This window comes from Mytilus californianus, unplaced genomic scaffold (genome assembly GCF_021869535.1).
Source record: "Mytilus californianus isolate M0D057914Y unplaced genomic scaffold, xbMytCali1.0.p SCAF_13, whole genome shotgun sequence".
Classification (NCBI taxonomy): Eukaryota; Metazoa; Mollusca; class Bivalvia; order Mytilida; family Mytilidae; genus Mytilus; species Mytilus californianus.
The window spans coordinates 37,483,143-37,505,942 of NW_026262615.1; the positions used below are offsets into that span (position 1 = coordinate 37,483,143).

Below are 22,800 nucleotides of genomic sequence, written 5' to 3' on the forward strand. Positions count from 1 at the left end.
ATAGGGACGAAAAGTACAACCAGAGGTTGCTATTCGGGAATCAGGTCAGGAATTTTCAATTGCATTTTTAAACGCAGTTTATAATATACAAGGGGGCCTCGGTGACCGAGTGGTCTAAGTAGTTACTGTAATCACTAGCCAGTCAACACTGAGGTTGTGAGTTCGAACCCCGCTCGTGCGGGTGCACTCGACTCCAATCTTAATTGACTAGGATTGTCAGTTTTCCTATCGAAGGTCGGTGGTTTTCTCCGGGCACTCCGGCTTCCTCCACCAATAAAAACTGGGCACCACGAAATAGCCCAAAAGCGGTGCTTAAAAGTGGCGTTAAAACACCAAAAAGCAAAATCAATATAATATACAAAATGTGACTTCATGTCCAATGTATTTGACGACTTAAACGAGTGTAACGCAGTGCATTTGCTAGATTAGATATAATCATTGCAAGTTTGTTTGAACTCACATGACACCCATGTTCATTTATCGTCCGCATATTTTACAATAAATCTTTTTTTATGACCTCACTTAGAAATAAGAAGCTGTGGCATGATTGCCAATGAGGCAACTACACAATGTAATATCCAGAATCCAAGCGTAATAATAATAAAAAAAGTACCAAAAAAAATCCCCACAAACATAATGGATAAATATTAGTTGAAGATATCACTTACATGAGTAAAAGCAAACCATTATCAAAGCATGGCTGTATTTACTAAAAATGAACTCAAAGTACTTAAATTGTCGGTATGGATATAATTATACCATTCCGTCTTATATAATACTGTAATATCTGCGACTGCCGTTCAGAGTAGACTTTATACATTGACGTCATATTAATACAGGAACACATGATGTAATGAGTTGCGATGAGTAACTACATGTATGTACAGAATTCCAATGCTGAAAGATCAAAGAAATATTGAGTCTTGTTTCAACCTATATTTTATCAAGAAAGATGTTACATTTCTAGTCCCATTTTTTTAAAATGTAATGATGGTCGATGATCATGTTATTTTCAATTGCTTGCTAATATATATTTTAAGAATTTTTTACATCGTCAACTATCTAAGTCTAAGGTAGACAATAGTATTACAAACACACACAACACAGACAATTATATGCTAATCTTTGATCTTTTTCGGATAAACTTTTGAATCAATGAAAATTTGTTCTGCATACATGTATGAGGGTGATATTGAATTTCGATTGTCGAATCCACACTCCCGTCCTTTTTTCCCCTCGAATATGACATCACTGAATGAGACTTATTTCCGAATTTTTTACTTACATGTGTTTCACGACGGGTGCCACATGTAGAGCAGGATCTATGATCCTTGAAGCACCTGAGATAATACGATAGGGTTCGTGTTGCACAGTCTTTAGTTTTCTGTGTTGTGTTTTCAAGACTGTTGTTTGTCGTGTCGTTGTTTGTCGTTTTCTGCTGTACAACAGTACGTCAAAAGAAAAACCTTACAGATTTGAAACGATAGTTTATAATTTGATTTCATAACGACAGTGTTGTCCCGAATAGTTACCTATTCCGGCTTACACTTCCATTGAAAGGATATGGGGAGGGGGTCCTTAATTTCTTTATTCTTTGAATTTTAAAACATTTTTCTTTATCTTTAAAAATAACGCTTATGCTGTAAAATTCTCATGAAAATGTATTACATTTTTATATCCATTTTGTAGTTAGATGATTTGGTTATTTTGTACATCGTTCATTCCTGTAATCAGTATGTCATTACCTCATTCTTTTGTTTTCAACAATTATTCTTTATATTTTTGCACCCCATTAGTCTCTATTCTTTATATTTTTGCACCCCATTAGTCTCTATTCTTTATATTTTTGCACCCCATTAGTCTCTATTCTTTATATTTTTGCACCCCATTAGTCTCTATTCTTTATATTTTTGCACCCCATTATTCTCTATTCTTTATATTTTTGCACCCCATTATTCTCTATTCTTTATATTTTTGCACCCCATTAGTCTCTATTCTTTATATTTTTGCACCCCATTATTCTCTATTCTTTATATTTTTGCACCCCATTATTCTCTATTCTTTATTTTTCTAACTCATTTTTCTGTTTCCATTATTCTATTTGGTCTTTGTTCTCTATTCTGTAAACGCCAACCCGAACTCCTTTATTTGTTTTGTTATTTTCTCTCTCATTTTGATATTTAACATGTCAGTATAAATTGAATAGCCTATTTGATGGTATATGCTCTTTATTTATTTTAACCTATAATTTATAATACAAAGTTGGGGAACTTTTACCCGATCTTTTTATGCTTCAAACATTAAAACATAGTTTATCCGCAGATCTTGCAAGGATCATGGGGAGTTTGGACAATTGTTTTTAATTTCAAAGATTTTAGTTTTTGATTGTCTCATAAACATCTACATGATTTCACATTTGTATATAATTATGAAAACTGTCAGCTAGTTTAAAAACAAATAAATATAGTTACAAATGTTTTCGTTTGTACATATTTCATGATTATCTTATATCCTTTTATCTAACCGTGTAATAATTACAAATCTCAGTCATATTTATCAACAATTTATTTGTTTATCATATGATTTATATATCAATGTGTGTCTCACGTGATAAGTTGAACGAGAAAAGAATGACAAACACAAAATTAACAAAATTACAGAAATTCTGTTTTATCGGAACATTTTAACTGCACCAACACATGACACATTATCAAACGTTCAGTATGGAACTCAAAACAACAGAGGTAAGAAAGAAATCAAATAGTTTATTTTAACATTTCGAGTAAAAAAAAAATCATAACTAGATTTAAGAGAGGAAGTATGCAATCCTTACCCTTATCGGTGGAAGTACCAGTCGTTTAAAATACCGAGTTCAGTGTACGAATTAAGAGGCACTGTGCAATCTTTTTAGTGCATGGTTACAAATTTTGTCTCAAATGTGAAATTAAACGGGTTTACTTTATTTTGGACCATTTATTGATTAGCATTTTGATTGTTGGTTTTGATTTTAAAATGATGTTATCTATCAATCTATTGGGGAGAATGAAACTCGACCACGAGTTCGACCTAGTTAGGATAATTTTCCAAATATGTAATAATTATCCCACGAGGAAGCGGTGTGTCAGTGTCAGATCACCCCGATGGCCGGAGGATAGAAGGTGATCTTACACTGACACACCAAGTCCGAGAGAGATAACTATTTTACATCCCAGTTCTTCTAGACTATATGAAAAAAACCATTTACGCTTCATAACACCTAGTTCAGAATGCCATACCATAATTATAAAATACTTCATATATTACTATATAGTATATACCCTTTATGAGCCCTGGATACAATATTTAAATATATAAATAACACATAGCTGAGAGGGTGATAGAGCAGATTGTTACCCCGAGAAAACATTATCAACTGAGGCGAAGCCAAGGTTGACAATGTTTTTTCGAGGGGTAACAATCTGCTCTATCACCCTCTCAGATATGTGTTATTTAATTTATTATACTGAATGTTCTGTTATTGCTGTCGATTAAATTTCAAATTCAAAGTAATAAACTATGACGTCTTGTACATAACAACCATCCGTATTTAATAAAGCGCACACTTGATCAAGCGTCTCCGTGAAGGGTAATAGAGTATTTGCCATAGGATAGAGTCGTATTTAATAAAGCGCACACTCGATCAAGCGTCTCCATGAAGGGTAATAGAGTAAATTAACACCCTCGTATTAGCCAATCAAAATATGGCATTTTAACGTGAAGTATATAATGTTAAATTAACAGTGAGTTGGTATTCAGTCGTCCTGGTGTAGGGTTATGAATCATGGCTTCATATGCTTAAGGTCTTGAATTCGATTCCCCGCATAGACACTGAATATTAGTGAATTTTTTCTACATAAATTTTAAAAGTTAGTCTTTATTCCGCAAATATATTTCTAAATTTGATTGTGTTCAACATTCCCGCCAAAATGTTATAGAACAAAGAAATCATGCAGAACAAAGAATCTCAAGGTAGGGTGATCCGACTCCGATCACCCTTGTTAGAACAAATGAGCTGGTATGTAATTAAGCAAATAACGAAGTTCAAATTGTATTTTTACTCGTATCGTAAATGTATTTCATGCAAATTTTTAGGTTTAGTAAACATGTACAACTCAATTACATCAACTTAACAGACGGCATGTACTTGTGAATTTAATAATTGAAAACAATAGATTCTGACTTTTATGAATTACAAAGTTTTAACTTGCAATCAGTAGCAATGTTTGATGGTTAAAAGGATAAAGCTTAAAACATTGTTTTAAAATTAGGTTAAGAACATTGCCAAATTTTCATGGGTTAAAATAACTGTTTTGAGGCTGATTTTGATCACTGATCAATCTGATTAAAATACAGATCCTCTATCCACTCTTCACTTATATAAGGATCTGACAACGCTACTTTCTACTTTCTGTTTTGGTAATTATGATATCAGTCATTTAAATTTCCAGTCTACAGATTTTGTTAGGTGTGTATAACTTTAATAAAATCAGAGGATCCCGAATGGTCTTTAAAACAGAAATTAGAAAGGATCGTTGTGAGATCCTTTTAGCAAAGTGTGGACAGAAGATCTGTATTCTAATCAGACTCACTGGCGTAGGAGAATGGCAAACAGGGGTTAAACTCCTTTTTTCGGTGTTGTGAGGTAACTAAGTTTTGAATAATGCAAACTGAAATTGTTCAAAGTATCCGTTGTAGAGAGGACGCCCTGTTGTTTTAAATTGTATCCCTTCAACTTGTTAATTTTTATTCACATTGTATAATTATGATCCAGAATAGGAAGCTTTGTTTTAAAGACAATGTTCTTTCTTCTTGATTACATGTGTTACAAAAATGTACCATTTAATATATGTTATGCCTTTAAATTGCTAAACATTATTGTCTGATTGGTTGTCAAGGTAAATTTTCGAAAACTACACGGAATACTCAGTATACATACACTATTCTTTTCCCATTTATAAAGGTGCATAACTCTAGAACGGTTAAAGTAACGCCACCAAAATTCAAACTTGATCTGTGTTTTGTGGTAATAAGCATTGTGTATAAGTTTCATAACATTTGATTGATATTTCAACTGGGAAGTTCCAGAAATTGAAAAAAAAATATAACTATATGACAAACAATAGAATAATTCAATTCTTTTAAAGGGACGGATTTTCAAGATCCAAAATTACAGTTTGCAATCCATATGTGTTTTAAAGAATTGTAAGGAGAAGTAAACGATGTGTCAGACATTTGTGTAGTCATTTCCATGAAGTTGAATTATAAATTCATGCACATTAATATCATGAATATGATAATTAATATGCATACATTACTTTGATGTTGTGTAAAAGAAAGACAAAATGACAAATATGACTGTGTTTACTCCACCAAGTTAGCTCTGAGTACAGACAAACATGTGCACATGGAAAAGTTCTTTTTCTTTCTACGATTTAAAAACAATTACTAAAGATCTTAGAACTTTTAAAATTTGTAAAATATTACATACTTTTATTCCTCATTTTCAAACCAGTAATGATATAAGAAATAATCTTATTGATAATATTGAAAAAAATATCATCCTTATTTAAACCATCGTGTTATTTAATAAATTATCTTATTTTTAGTGTCGTTGACTATGTAAAGCTAGCTTTAGAATTGCGAATTTCCACTTTGGTCAATTATATAAATTTCATGGACATTAAGTATGTTTTGCCATGGATGAACTGTTTTGCTTTTTATTTCTTTATATGAGTCTGAGAGTTTTCTTTACGCAAGAAAACCATATTATTAGATTGTTCCTTTTTTTATTGTTTCAACTGGATACCTATGCCGGCTGGGTTTCAGCATACACATCGTACAAACCGTCACACACGTAGTGAATGGTAAAACGAGTTGAAACCAGTTACATCCAAAGAGTATGACCTCCTTTAATTAAAGCAATGCATGCAACCCTCTTCGCGCGATTCCAAATTCATTTCCAGTACTGAGAATCAGTGTCAGAAGAATATGCCAATTAATGTATTGCACACGCCATTTTTTATTTGAATCATCTAAACTTTGGTGAATAATTATATTACATGTATCAAGGATTATATAATAAATTTCAAAATCAAATTGTGTTTCTTAAAAAAATGCAACATATGACTGCATGTGCTTCCCATGACATCGTAACTACAATTTTAAAGGAAACAAACGAAAAGCTTGATATATATGCAATGAACATATTGTTTTATACTGCAATTTACGCTCGGCACTTGAAGCTTTAATTGTTTAAATTCAAATAGTTGTCTCTGAATTTTCAAAGAAATCGAAATAGTTTAAACGCGGACCGCGAAGAGGACCCCAACATGAACTGTCACGCAAAAAAATATTCACATTACCGGTTGCTCAACATGGATGCGGGGTAACGGGAGACTTTATTTGCACAAGTAGAAATATTATGTGTACAATATTTGGCTGATTGCAGGATAAAAGTTATTTCAAAGTTTTAACATATAAATGTAATTATAAGAATTGAATTCGTCTTTTTATTATTTTATAGGGTTGTAAAAGCGTTGATCGTGCGCACAGTTTAGTTTGAAGCACTTTCGCGCTTCACACAAAATGTGCTTCGATAAATGCTTTTACACCCTTATGAAATTACAAAGAGAAGTAATCAATTCTTAAATATTGTTAAACCTAAACGTAAGAAGATATGGCATGATTGCCACTGAGACAACTATCTACCAGAGACTAAAGACGTCATAGGGCAATGTTTGACAGATACATGTATGATTGAACCGGTTGCTTTTCTTCTAGAACTCAGAACAACAGTATTTTAAGACCCGTATTGGTTTGATATGCTCATGCTTGGGTTGTGTTGTTGGAACAGGAAATATATGGAGATTTCCAAGAATTGTTGCAAATAATAGTGACGAAAAAGGTAATATAGCCTAGCAGATTAGATACTAGTACACAATTTCCTTAAATAACCCTGAATTAGAAGTTTATGCTTATTTATAAATTTCTCTGCGTTGGATTTTTATATCAAATCAAAAGGTATGATTGTTTTAATAAACTACAAATTCAATATTTGGTATCGTGTTTAATACAATAAAACAAGTAAAAACATCCAAAGTGTTGAAAAGAAATTATGCAAAATGCGTCTGTATCAACGAAGCCAAGGCGAGAATATTATTCTTAAAAAAATACAGATTTTGTTTACCTGACACATTTCAACTTCAGTGTTAGATAATTTTGAAAAGTACTTTGAATCTGTACTTGTTGATTGCGAACATTGGAAATACCATGGTTAAACCTGGCAGTACATGATGCTCTTTATTTTGCAAATGTTGCATGTATAATGTGTAAGATTGCATGTGTATATATTCCATACGAATAAACCCTGCCTGATTCTGGATCAGATTTTCAAAGAGCACACAAATTAATAGGCTGCAGGTAAATTTGGCGTCCTACTCGGGAAGCAGCAATTATCAATCCAAAAATTTTATTTTGACCCGCCAGGAACTGAAACTCTGACTTGAAGCGAGGACACTACAACGAGACCCCCCCTTTTTTCCCCGAGGCTACTGTATGATTTTATAACAATGTCACATTAGTACCACATTTTATTTGAATTGTGAAGAAATACAGATATGAAAAATTTTTTGATTGGATGCAAGAGGTAGTGGATTTGGGTTTATAGAATAGAGAATGATCGGCAAAAAATAATAAGAATAGAGGAAAATGGACCAAAGAAATAAAGAATAGAGAATAATGAGGTGCTAAAATATAGAAAATAGAGAATAGGCAAAACGTATAAAGAACAGAAAGAATAGAAAAAACTGGCCTACAAAATTAATGAATACAGAAACGAAGGACCACCCATATAGACCCTCGTGCACACCCCAAACAAAAAAACTAATGAACACAGAAATGAAGGACCCTCCATCCAGACCCTCATGCACACCCCAAACAATTAAATAGTATTGCTGTCTGTTATTATTGGTTGATCAGAAGACTTTATATTTATTTAGTAATACATTATTTCTGCATATTACTCTAATTAATTTATCAATGTTGTAGGCGGTCTTGTATTTTTGATTGTATGGTCTTTATTCCTGTTACTATGGTCCATACCAATGTTACTGATAGAATATGGTACAGGCCGGTACACAAAGAAAGCTATCATTGGATCATTCCAACAATTCATGGGGGAGAAAGGATCCTGGTGTGGAGCATGGATCTCTATGGTTACATTTTTCATATCGTAAGTTTTAATATACAATAAAATTGAGAATGGAAATAGGGAATTTGTCAAAGAGACAACAACCCGACCAAAGAGTAAAAAAAAAAACAAAAACAAAAAAAAAACAGCCGAAGGCCACCAATGGGTCTTCAACACAGCGAGAAAATCCCGCACCCGGGGGCGGACTTCAGCGGGAATCTAGTTATTTACAAGACAGTATGAGCTAGTCCGACATTTAGTGATTGAACCAAATGTCCGCTGGTCTCATTGAAATAGGATAACAAAATTGATTGAGAGTAATTTTGTAATGAACATTTTGAAAAGAAGTAGATTAAATGCTTTTAACATGTTTACTACATGTAGTTCGTTCATAAAATGAATTTTAGCAAAACTCCATACATCCAAGAAAGTCGGCTATTAAATTTCATCTATTTGAACATCGAAAAAGCAAACAATGTTATTTCAGAACGTATTATCTCTTATTTTGTCAACTGACTATTTCTAGTGTACAAATGTAGCCACATGCAAAATAATATTAAAAGATCGTAATGTCGATTAACTGAATATGAACACACCCAATATTGATAAAATTGGGCAATTTGACGTATTTTGTATCCTTTCAGGCCCCGAAAGATACTATTATCATTATTTGTGTTAACTCACATAGTTGAAAAAAGTAAAGCATCCTACGATAGGCGTATACAACTGTTTAGGTCGAAATATATTGAGTCAATTTCTATCTTTTTATCATAATGAATATACCTCAATAGTTATTCCATGCATTTCATGGTAATGTCGTCTTTACACTAAATCCATTGGATGTTGCATGTGTACTGATTGATATGTTAGCCTTAGTTGCATGACTTTTTTATTAGTTGTTATTGTCTTGGAACTAGCTGTCAGTAACTGTGTGAACTCGTAGATCTGTTCTTAGTGTCTTTTTTTTTTGCTGTGGGGATGTATAAGTACCCTGCCACGTCCGGTGTGTGTTTTTGGTACGTGTTGTTTTCTGCTTTGTATCGATGAGTTAAGTCCTAAGCATGTCAACTGAGTTTTATAGTTTGTTTATATGTTGTGCCTGTTACACTGCTATCCAAGGTAAGGGGGAAGTTGGGCGCCCGCAAACCTGTTTATCCCCACCACATTCTGTATGTGCCTGTCCCAAGCCAGGATCCTGTAAATCAGTGGTTGTCGTTTGTTGCTGAATATCATATTTCTTTTTCGTTCATTGTTTTGTACATTAATCAGGCTGTTATTTTTCTCGTGTGAATTGTTTAACTTCTGTCATACAGGGGCCTTTAATAGCTGACTATGCGGTATGGGTTTTGTTCATTGTTGAAGGCCGTACGGTGACCTTTAGTTGTTAACGTCCATGTCTTTGGTCTCCAATGGATAGTTGTCTCATTGGCAATCATACCACATCTTCTTATTTATATATATATATCTTTTTATAGTAAAGTGACCCGTGATAAACACGCAGATTTCAGACGAAACAACGATCATAACAATGATACCTTTGTAAAATCGTGTGCAATATATTATAATGTATGTGACTTTCTTTCTATTTTATCTAATGTATCATGTTAATATTATTTCATTCTAGAGAGTTTTGTGGTGGAAACAGAGAAAGTGGTCTAAAAATAAGAAAATTTACCCTCCCTCTCTTCCAAGTCTTCATTTAAGTATCTTTAAATTTTCAGTTCATTTTCTAAGTCCTTTAATTTTTTGCCAATTATTCTTTATTCCTTAAATTTTAATCCGATTATTTCCGAATGTTTGTCTATTATTCTCTTTTGTGTAAACCCTATTGAAACCTTCATACTAATACATGTATTATTTTATTCTGTAGATGTTATTATTCAGTAGTGTTAGGATGGTGTTTCTATTATGTTGTTTACTGTATAGCTAATGAACTTCCAGACAACGTAGAAGACAGTCGTCAGATATTCAGGGACTATGCAGAGGTAAAATCTATAGAAATACAATAGTTGGAAACAAGCATAGTTGATTCTACGTTGTTCGTTTATTGACTCTCGTAGTCTTCTAGGGGAGAAAAAAAAAACATAGTCATAGTCTTCAAAATATTACAAAGAAGTTTTACTTTGAATATAAAACAAAATAGATCACATCCAATTGGCAAACTTCGGCAGATTCCGCTATCCTGCATGTTAGATCTGCCGAGGTTTGCCGAGTGATCTCATCAAAACACAAGGTTCAAGGTGCACCAGAAAGATAAACAAATCTTGCTTCACTAGCGACATGTGACAAATGAACATCCGGTTATTATTCGTATTCCGTGATATGTTTTATTGTAATGTCATTACCATGCACGAATGTTAGATATAATTCATGCTCATATGTGTCAAATGATGACCATAGATATGTGTTGCAGTAGATTTAATGTAATACTAAAATAATTTAACATACTACACATTTTGAATCGCACCATTTATAACAGATCATTTTTTTTCTAGGAAAGTAAATGGCCTCTATTGACTCATGCTATAGCGCTGATGGTAGCAGGACTGTCGGTTATCAAGGGAGTTAAAACAATTGAAAAGGTCAATTTATTCCTGGTTCCCATCCTACTGGCAATCTTACTATTCACTTTTATCTGGTCCCTTACAAGAGAATATGCTGATTATGGTATCAAGTACCTCTTCACACCAAACTGGGGTAAGTTATATAATTTAACTTCTGATGTTTTGACCAAAAATGGCCGTACGTTGACCACTAGTTTCTTAAATCTACACCATTTTGGCTCTGATCGACGATTTGTCTATAGGCATAATAATGGCATTGATGTTATAAGGTAATAGAAATTCTCGAGTACATAATATTTGGGAAAACCCAAGACTCACGTTCTAGTTGATGTTGTAAATGGAAGTTAAGATTTTTTTTTTTTTTTGCACAGTCATGGTCTACTGTACGCACTATATACATATATCTTCTAAAACTGCGTTAGCGAAGTTCCTTATTTTTCCGCACCGTGTTAGAGAATATAAATTTTTATCCTGCAATCAGCAAACTAACATTATTGTACAAATAACGGATAAACAAATGCATTTTCTTCTTTATATGTACTTTTACAAATAAAGTCTCATGTTACCCCGCTTCCATGTTGAGCAAACGGTAATGTGAATGTGTTTCTTTTTGCATATAAGTTCAATTTGAGGTTCTTTTGCGGTCCGCGTTTAAACTATGCCGACAGCTTCCTAGTAAAAAATAGGATGCGATATCCTCTTTTTAACTCTACAGGAACAGTAAGTCAAACTTCCTAAACAAATCTTTGTATCTTTGTAAGAACTTGATAACGGTCTTAATGGGCTTTGCTCATTGTTGAAAGCCGTACGGTGACCTATAGTTGTTAATTTCTGTGTCATTTGGTCTTTTGTGAAAAGTTGTCTCATTGGCAATAGTACCATATCTTCTTTTTTATATTAATTAATTTGTGGTAACAAAATCCCTGACATAGTATTTCAGTTATACATAAATTAAGTTCATGAAAATCCAAAACGCGACTGCAGACACTGAAAAGTAAACAAATTGTTAAATATATACACCGTAAGAAGGGCCTTAAGGAACATTGGCGTCCAAAAGGGAAAATGAACAATCGGGAACTAAAATTCGTCTCTTTTGCCGTGAATTTTTGTATAGTTTTTCCGGTGTGAAACTAGACTGTTGAAATCTAGAAAAGGACAATTATTGCTGTCTGCATTTATTCAAAGTAAGTTCCTTTAGGTAAAGTTTCCGCAGTAAAATTATAAAATCTTTCATTTAAAAAAAAAAAACAAAAATATCATGAAGGTAATTTTGTGTGATCTTTTTTTGTGTATTGTGTTTTAATTTTTTCTGGTGCCGGTTTTTTTTTTTTTTTTTTTTGGGTTACTCTCGGTATATAAATCATATATTATGTACTACTAATACGATTGGTTTATATTACATTTCTTAATTTTACAGAATCCTTTGGAGAGCCCCGACTTTGGGTCGATGCAATCAGCCAAAATGCATTTGATACTGGAGCTGGTATGGGAATTTTTATTCCTTATTCATCTTTTATGAGTGTGGACAATGCTATAGTGAAGTATGGAATTTTTATTCCTTCGTTAAATAACCTTATAAGGTAAGATATCGTTGCAAAATCCGAAATAGTAGTAACATCGTCTCTGCTACGAGACGCTGACTTTGATGTTAAATTAGCAAAGCGACATCGCCACTGTTTCAGAGTTTGATATCGTAGTTTATGCTATTGCTTCTGGTTCGAATTAGTGATAACTATAATAATTGGTCACAAAATATCAAAATAAACGGACAAAATAATATACAAATGCTATGTCTGTCCCATTCTCAAAGAAGTCAAATGGTGAAATACCTCGACAAAGTTCTATAATCAAGCAAAGAAAGCGTATTTTCCATCAAGGGACAAAATTAAATAATTTCTATCCAAATTTGCGACTGCTACCACTCGTAAAATGGTAAACAGGGATATTTCATAAAGAAGTTACCATTTCATATTTCATTGTATAAGAAATATTTTTAATTAGTTATCAAGTCTTTTTATATGGCCATTAACTTGCCATCTCAACAACAATTTAACAGAATTTCTTTGGATCTACGGAGACTTAGAGCTTGGCAATATTAGGCTGGTTATCTCCCTTGCAACATACGAGTATCTGATTCAAATATGTCATAGACACTTTTTTTTTATTGTTAATTAAATTGAGAATGGAAATGAGGAATGTGTCAAAAAGACAAAAACTCAACCAAAGAGAACAAAAAAACGTATTTTCCATTAAGGGACAAAATTAAATAATACCTATCCACATTTGCGACTCACAAAGCACAACAAAAGAGCAGAAAACACTCCAAGGCCACCAATTGGTCTTTAACACAGCGAGAAAATCCCGCACCCGGAGGACTATTCTTATATTTTTTTGGGGGGAGGGGGGGGGGGGTGTTGTAGGGTTGCTGACTAATCGATGAGTACCACACAATTGGTGTTCCGTAGAATTTAAAATTTCACAACTGGTGTTATTGTAGAAATTAAAATTTACGGAATTAGAAATACTTGATTTTAAAGATTATATATATATTGCCCTTCAAATCAAATCAAATCAAATCAAATATTTCATTATTTCAATCATGGTCCCACAGGGGGCATTTACAATTCATAATTAAATATGACAATATAAGCAACAAACACGAGACATTGTACAGCATATAATGTGACAGATATTATAATAGGCATATTAAAATAACATTTATAATAAAAATACATTATAAGTACTCTTGAATAATTTTTTTTAATTATTTCTATGTCCAGCAGTGCACCTTGTGTTTACATCAGCCCAATTATCATTTAAGATTTATAAGTTAAGATATATATAGTTAGTTCATCTGCAGGAGACACCAAGGAACAATGCTTAGGGACGATGATTATGGATGTACTGTTGTAAAAGATGCAACAGCAGGGATAAGACATTTAAATGTGTTTTGTTTTCAAATAATTGTTATTTTAATTTCTCAAACACGAAGTACAGTTTTATCACTCAGTCATAAAGCGACAATCGTATAAGTTTTAAGGATGTTCGCTTCAACATTACAAGCTTTTTAAAAGACTGTTATTAATTGATAGCATATCAAAAACGGAACTTAAAAAGTAACAAACAATGACAGGTCCGTGCCCTTTTCTCGAGATATAAGTATTTAAAAATTTGGCAGAAAATTATTCTCTCTAGATTTTTCGTACATTTAATATTGACTATAATGATTTTTCTTACAAAAACCATGAAGATTAACAAGGATTTTATAAGATTTTCCAAAAAGGCTTTTTAAACAACATGTAACAACATTAATTTAGAAAAGTAGGGGTTACCAGGCAAAATATTATTGGCACTGCATGGTCAAAAGTCAAAAACAAGGCTAGCGAATATCCTTTATTTGAGAATGATAAAGAGGTTTCGATATGTGTGAGTACATGGTTGCAAAATATATCCCCCTTTTCATCATTAATATCTATGTGTAAGGAGATGCGTTGATACACGTAAGTCAATGCTACATCAACCCAAAAACCTACAAAAGACATCATGTTTTTTTTACAGTTTAATTTGCGGAATGATGATTTATGCTGCAGTGTTTTCTATACTGATAGTTAGCCGTGGTGTTCTGGCAAAGGACGAGTACCTGTCCATCCTTAAAGACAGTGGTCCTGCTAGTACCGGACTTACTTTTATTTGGTAGGTATGTGTCAGGATGATAAATACTTTTTGAGTATTTTATTTTCTTCATAAATCAGCTAGCCGCCAATATTTTACTTGTATGCATTCCCTAGTTTATTAACCCCTACAGACAAATTGACCTTTTGATGGATTTGACAAATCTTTTTGAGCCCCTTTTGGTCATATATCTCCTAACGAGACTTTGTATTTATACATTCATGGGTTTTAAATTATAGCTTTGAATTGCGAGTTCTCGATAAATGTAAATTCAGAAAAACGCTTCGCATGCAGCAAGCTTATGAAATGTCATTTTCTTATTAATACAAATTCCTCCATTGATAAATATTAAGCCCTTTCTTTAATATAAATTCACAATGAAATTAAAAAAAATATTAACTTAAAATTAGCATTCAAATGCGATGCTCGTGATTATTCAAAAACATTCGCTCTTAACAAAACTGACATCGCCATGCCCCCCTCCCCCTAACACACACACACAAAAAAACAGCCGAAAAGACCCCCAACAAAGTCAACAAAAAACTACATAGAAAACAGAAGACTGAGCAACATCAACTTAAGCAATCATGAGTGGTCTCGGTTCACATGTTTGATTAGTTTTTATTTGAATTCTATATTATATTCTTATGGTGATAGCATATCATGACCAACATCTGGCCTTGCGTACATATACATTTCGAGCACGACTTCCTCATACAAACTCAGAAAACAACCAATCAAAATGCAGGATTTGTGGTTTTGAGCTCAAAATTTGGACTGATCTGCATAAAACAACTTAAGTTAAGATATCCAATCGTAGTACTACAAATGTAATTTATCGTACGATATGTTGAAAAATCCGTCCGTTCGGAACTAATCTTAACTAAAGTAGCTTTATGCAAACGGGCGATGATCTCTACAGACATAGTAGAGTGTGAAGACAGTAAGGCTTGGTCTTTAGTTTGCATCGATACGTTATAATATGGCCTTTTATTTGTACTTTATGAATATATATTTGACCATACATGTACATTTTTTATTTTTTAAACATTTCATCTTTCTTGCTGAACTATGAATTTGCATATAATTTATTATAGGATACCTGTCCTATTTTCGACACTGGGAACTTTTGGTCGAGTTTTATCTATCCTATTTTTCACCTGTCTGTCATTTGCTGGGATAACATCACTTATATCAAATATGGAGTTAGTTACCCATACATTACAGGATTTTGGAGGTACATTTTTTGTAATATCTTAATTTCAGTAGGTAATACATAATATTTTGCCCAAAAGAACAAATGGATCAGACATAAGTTGTTCAATAAAATAATGTCGTCTCCAATGCATACATATCTATACACTTGATGTAACATGCATTTAGTTTACATATATCTGACATTAACACACTATTTATTTTTAGTATGAAGATATGCAATACAAATAAATTTGAAGAATCGAATTTTATCCAATAGAATGCGTCTTATTTTTAGAAGAAATAGAATCGAAAAAAATATTCCAATATTATCAGTTATATTGATTGATTGATTCATTGTTGGTTGCTTAACGTTCACTGGCAAATATCTCATGCATGTTCAGGACGAGAACATATTGTAAAATTGCGGGTCACTTCAACGTATTGGACGGCCTTCATTTTACGAATAGCATGATCTTTGTAATCAATATGTATTTTCAATGACCAACTCAAAGAGTGCAAACTTGAAGGTAATCTTTTACAGTTCCTAGAAAATTTGGTACACCTGCCACAGTACTGGTCACTTTTTTGGTTGGTATGATGTCAGCATTGGATATAAATATTTTAACAAATCAGGTATATTTTTTAAAATGCAGCATTTTACAACTGCATCAATAGAGAAACATACTTCTATCAATTTATGTTACCTCCTATACACTTATAGGATAGGAATATGATTGGTTAAAAGCGAACATTTTGAGACCGTGTATATTTAATATTGGTCAGTGGGCGCGTTTTATTTTAATACACGGTTAGTAGTGGTGCTACGTCAGTTTATATAACATGGCGTTTAAGACAAATATGAAAAGCCTTGCTCAGACCACAGATGAAGAAATTGACGGTAAGCGATTGAAAATAAATGCAGAAATTGTCATTGTTGGTATTTGTTTTGTATCGACTAATGGAGTAGGCTCTTAATATTGAAGACTTGATCACTTTAATAATTCAACATATTAAGATAGTCGATAAAATAAATTATATTATCAGATACTTAGAGTAAATAACTAATAATTTTTACAGTATGATAATAGCATTAAATTTAGGTGAATTCCATATTTTCCGAAATGGTGCTAAGCGGGCTGTTATGAAAAATTTATCAACTGCTTCCGGCAATTATTGCATGCCTTTCCGTAAGATTAACGCATGTCATTCCGACGTTACTCGACAAAATCCGGAAAACACACCTCAATGGTACGTTTTCAGTGAAAAACATAACAAAGTAGGTTACAAAACAAATATTAGGAAACAGGAAAATATATTATGTAAAATGCAAAACAAATGATACAATAAATGCATTTTTCAAAGTTTCCGGCATAATTTAGCAAGTTTCTTTACAAATGTTGACCTTTTCAAACAGTGTTCATTATGTTTGATTGATTTGGTTTTTTATTGTCAATATAAAAATATATTATACTGTTGTTTTTCTGCTCTGTTGAGGCATATGATAGAAAGATTTCATATCGGATGTATTTCATTTGGTGTTCGTCGTCCGTAAACTTTTCACTTTTTGAACTTCTACTTCAGAACCCCTAAACAAATCAATATGTTAAACTGTTATTTTTCTCCATTCGGCTCTTTGAATGATATTGAACTTAGGGCTGATAATACATCTGATAATAATTCTCGACGCATGTAAGAGGATAACAACTAAAACAATTAACATTTCTAAGTTTGTCAGTACAGTTCTTTTAACTGTTTTAGATAACTTGCCTTTTTCATTTGACGATTAATCATAAGAAATATAAGTTTGTACTTTTAAGATTCTATTCACTAAGGTTCAGTGGCGTAGGAGTAGACTGCAAATTGTAAGGTTTTTTTGGGGGGAAAGTGAAAAGTGAACAAGAAAAAAAAAACACTTTTCTTCAGACTTATAGTCAAGAAAAAAGTTAATGTAATCTTTCATTTTCATTTATCATTTACAAAAAAGTAGAGGGAACATAGTTTTGCCCCCCTTTTGCCCACGGCTCCTACGCCAATGAGATTATAAGAAATGAAAGCAAACAAACTCACACAATGATATAGCAACGTGGTTTGCTAGTTCTTAAACTGAACAATCTCAGTAAGCTTCCAATAAAACAAATTTGATTTCAACTTGTTATTTCAAGCCTTTAGGAAGTCTGCTCCTCTTGTTTTTGAATTTTTGTCAGATATTCGGAATCCTCTGGTGCCAATAAATATTTTGCCCACTAAGCCCTACTTTTCTTTTCATAATTTTATTACATATAGTTTAAAAGGCCATTTTTAAAAATCTTATAAAATCCTTGTTATTTTTTCATAGTTTTTGAAAGAAAAAAAGGTGCCAATGTTAAATATATGAAAAATCTAGAAAGAAAAAGTTCTCGCAAAGTTTTCAATGGCTTATATCTCGAAAGTAAGCACAAGGACCGTTTATTTTTTCCTGTTTTTTTATTTCCATTATTTATATACTACCAATTTATAACAGTCTTTTAAAAAGCTTGTCATTTTGAAAAAGATGAGCGAACATCATTAAGTTATTTAGTTACCTAGATATAATTTTCATTCCAGGATTTTGTTTGGGGATTTGCATTAGTTATCAATGGAATGATGTTACAAGCTATGGTCATTTTTTACGGAACTGAAAACTTTAGAAAGACTCTTTTCAACAGATTTAGTTTGGACGATTGGAAACTTCCTAGAGTTTGGGGATGGATGATAAAGTAAGACTTAGTACACATAGATTAAGACACATTACTCTTGAACATCAATGTAATAATGTTGTGTAAATAATTTTTAAAAACATATAGTTACACAGTTTAAATTATAATTTTTCGTCATGTGCATGCTTAGAAATCGACTATAACATACGCATTTCTGATTAAAGAGCTATCTACTTGAAACCATGTTTACTTCCTTGAAGGTTTCATTTACGAATTGATTGCTTCTTGTTATATTTTATTGGGGTGTAAAAGCGTTGACAGAAGCACATTTTGTATGAAGCGCGGAATCGCTTCACTTCATATAAAAATGTAAGCACAATCAACGCTTTTATAACCCAATTAAATTATAAAAAGAAGCATTCAACTCTTATAATTACATTTTATGATACAGCCATGAAGATTTTAAAAAAAGTTATATTAAGCTTTTCAATGTGTTATAGTAACATTGTCATGAGTAGCACGTGCAGTCATAGCCGTATTGTATAAAATACGAAAATGAATTATGATACTTGAATGACTCGTGATTGTTTTTAAGCCAATCAAAATTTCGGCGATTCTAATTACACGTACTACATGTAATTTAGTTATTTAAGGAATAACTGTAATAAATTTTCTGTCTATGAAGAAATAACCTCAAAAATATGGTGCACACTGAATAACCCGCATAGCGGGTTATTTAAAAGTGTGCACCACATTTTTGAGGTTATTTAAAATAGACAGAAAAAATATTACAGTCATTCCTTAAAAATCAATTCTAAATTCCATTTTTAAGGAGTAAATCATAAAAAAAAAAAACGTTGATGACGTCACGGTCACATGACAAAATTATGTCTATGAAGACAAAACACTTTCAGCCATTCAGAAGACGTGTTACATCCAAAATTAAATTTTATATATATAATGTTACAGCGAATTTGGGATTTTGTAAAATCACTTGTATAATCACTGAACTGATTACTGATTTTATAAAATCCCTGATTTTGAATAGGGAGTTTACCAAATCACTGAAATAATTAAAATGTTTTTTTACAGATTCCTTAATTAAATTCAGGGAATTTGTAAACAAAAATTATTTTTGATTAAAAAATTCTTTTAAAAAAGCCTACAGAAGTTACATTTAGCACGTTTGATGTTAATTTAGCCTTTTATATCAATACTAAGTGTGTGAATGCAACTTCGTGTTTTACATGTAAAAAAACTGTACATGCTTTATGTGGAAAATTGGTCATAACAGAAAAAGTTTCCGTCAAAAGTAATGATACAGAAACGGTCATTGAAAATGAACGTGCAAACGCTTCACATTCAATGGAAAAACAAGCCATCGTAACTATGTTAAGTCGATCTAATACAGTTTTAGAAGAAGTAGACTTTGGATGTAATGTTGTTATTCCCATCCCAGTTGTTGATCGTGGAAAGAATGATCCAAGTAAAATAATGGCAATTGTCCATGGAAAGTCAGAGAAAGGAAATCGTCTTGCTACCAAACATGGTATTTTGTAACCTGTAGGGTTATACTCTAGAAACCAGTGTGGACCACTGATTCCCTATTTTTTAGTCAGTCAGCTGTATCTTGACTATTTCATATCTTTTCGACCAGCAGTTAAGCTGTCTTCCAGATGTGATCGACACAGTTTTTTTTTTAAATGGGGATGTTCTGGAAAGAATAGATGTGAACAAAAATAGCCAGTCGAAAAGCAGGGCAATTATGTAACAGTAGATGTCACCCAAACTTATCATGCCAAATAAGTAAATTGTAGTCTTAATATCAGGTCATATGCCAACAACAACAGACAACAATCGGAAATTTCATTATATGTAATTGAATCATATATTGAGTTCGATAAAAAAAAATAGATATCAAACAATTATGATACGTACAATATTTTGAAATCATTGTGTATAAAAAGCACTATAATTGTGAATGTAAATCTATCTTTTTTTCTCTAAAAATACGACAATAGATGATTAAATCCTACATTTTTAAATCGTCTCTTTCTGTACCCATTATCTAACTTAAGTGTTATGAAATATTATTTACATTAAGTTACTAACATGTTTTACCTTAAGTGAGTAACCTTATTTCCCCTAAGGGCGTTACCTTATTTATCTGAAGTTAGTAGCATTATTTACCTTAATTTTGTAACATTATTTCCTTAAGCGCGTTATCTCATTTCATTTAAGCGCGTAGCCATATTTACTCTAAGCGCGTAACCATATTTCCCGTAAGCGCATAACAGTATCTCTCTTAAATGAGTAACATGTTTACCTTAAGTTAGTAATATTATTTACCTGTAGTTAGTAATATTATTTACCTTAAGTTAATAATATTATTTACCTATTTAGTTATTATATTTATTTAACTCAGTAACATTATTTTCCTTTAGTTATTATATTTCTTTAACTTAATAACATTATTTACCTGTCATTGTCCTCATACAATCTCTTACAGGTTTGTTTTGCCAGTTGAAGCTATTGCTATCATTGTATGGTGGGCCGTTGACTTGATTGACGGGACAACCGGTGATGGTGAAAAGTGGTATGAATTTGGACGAGAAACATTTGTTATGACAATTCTTCAGGTAACACACAATTTTTCCAAGCCTTTTGAAGAAGAAAAATATTATATAGAAATAAGAAGATGTAGTATGAGTGCCAATCATCCATCCAAGTCACAATGTGTAAAAAGTAAACAATAATAGGTCAAAGTACGGCCTTCAACACTGAGCCTTGGCTAACACCGAACAGCAATTAATAAAGAGTCCCAAAATGACTAGTGTAAAACAATCCAAACAGGAAAACCGACGGTCTAATCTACAATGTATATGAAAACGAGAAACGATAAACACTTATGAACCACACCAACAAACGACAACCACTGATCAACAGGCTTCTGACTTAGGACAGATGCAAACAAAGATTGTTTTTCAATATCATGTAGAAAACTTGCCAAATTGCATGGAAAGATTAAAAGAGACAGAACAGATACATTGATGTCCCTTAGAAATCTATAATACGATCACATAGTTTAAAATACCATTGAATTTCATAAATGATCAGTTTACTTAAAATTCCTCAAATAGAAAAACAAATTGTACCATAGCCTGACAGAAAAAATGTATAAGATGATTAAAGATCAAATCAAATAAAAAACAGGAAAAACATCCGAAACGAGTACCACTAAAACTACTGAACACTCGAAAATTCGTATGGGACTCTTTAATGGTCCTCCACATCCTATTATAGTAAATTAATAGCAGTTTTAGGAAATGTTGCATACGAATGAAACTAACAAAATTGAAAATGCAAATCATTTTCTCAATAATAAAAACATCGCTAAAAATTTCTGAGTTAACAGTATATCACAGAGAGTTACATACTTGTACATGTAGCTATAGGTTATTGTCTGCCGAATCTTTTATATTTTACTCGATCACTTCATTTTTTTCTTATTTGTATTTGGTGTCCTGTGAAATAAACATTTTTTTATTCAGATAATACTTATATAATATATATAATAAAATATAAATAGAAGACGGTTTAGTTGTTATTATCGTAGCGTCCTGTGGAACATATATTTCATTCTTTCAAATTTTAAATTATGGTCATGAAAAATGTTGTAAAAGTCTAAAATGTCAAAAAAAATCCATGGTTTTACCAGTAGTCGGCACTTCTGTGTGGACCTGACATGTTATTTTGTGTAGAAAAAATGCCCGTCTGGCGTACACAATTATAAGCCAGGTATCTTTGATAAGTTTTTTTTATGTTTTACTAATTTTTTTTCAGTGGGGCAGCTTGATGTTATTAGTGATCCTAGTAAATTGTGTAGTTTATTTTTACCGACACAAGGAACCAGCATTAGACAAACGACCGATTCTAGATGATGTAGACACAGTGATGACTGATACGAAAACTCCCGAGAAACAAGGATTATCGAGCATGTCCGAGTCATATAGATCGATTCGTTTGTAAACATTCCATAATATTCATATTTGAATATATTTTCATATGAATTATATTAAAGAAATCTAAATGAAACACTCTTACTGAAATGGTAATATTTTAAATATTATACAAAAATGAATTTACCAAAAATATGTTGTTATTTAATATACTTTTATGTGTTATATCATATGTTGCACACCATAAATGATGAATATACAAGTTTTATCGAAATACTATAGTTTTGCCTAAAACATGCCATTGGATAGTTATGTCAGATTTACTTGTTCGTTTTAGAGATACGGTATATCTTTGTTTGTGACGTTCCACAAGGAATATTTTTTTCATTGGGTGACTGTCTCATTGACATATGCAAATGTACCTCTTATCTCCTTTTATTTATTAATATTCGAAGATCATTATGCAATTATAGTTCAAACATATTAATAATACATGAATATGCATA

General features: G+C 32.1%; 1 protein-coding gene across 1 annotated transcript; it reads left to right on the forward strand.

Moving 5' to 3' along the window:
* The first annotated feature begins 543 nt into the window (after positions 1 to 543).
* LOC127723930 (uncharacterized sodium-dependent transporter HI_0736-like) lies at positions 544 to 22,528 on the forward strand. The gene is made up of 12 exons (XM_052230647.1): positions 544 to 591; positions 6,820 to 6,943; positions 8,086 to 8,269; positions 10,098 to 10,212; positions 10,723 to 10,924; positions 12,209 to 12,371; positions 14,350 to 14,484; positions 15,561 to 15,700; positions 16,202 to 16,293; positions 18,244 to 18,395; positions 20,845 to 20,974; positions 22,179 to 22,528. Exons 1-12 carry the CDS (start codon positions 544 to 546, stop codon positions 22,362 to 22,364), a joined length of 1,671 nt encoding a protein of 556 aa, XP_052086607.1. The 3' UTR covers positions 22,365 to 22,528.
* The last annotated feature ends 272 nt before the right edge of the window (positions 22,529 to 22,800 follow it).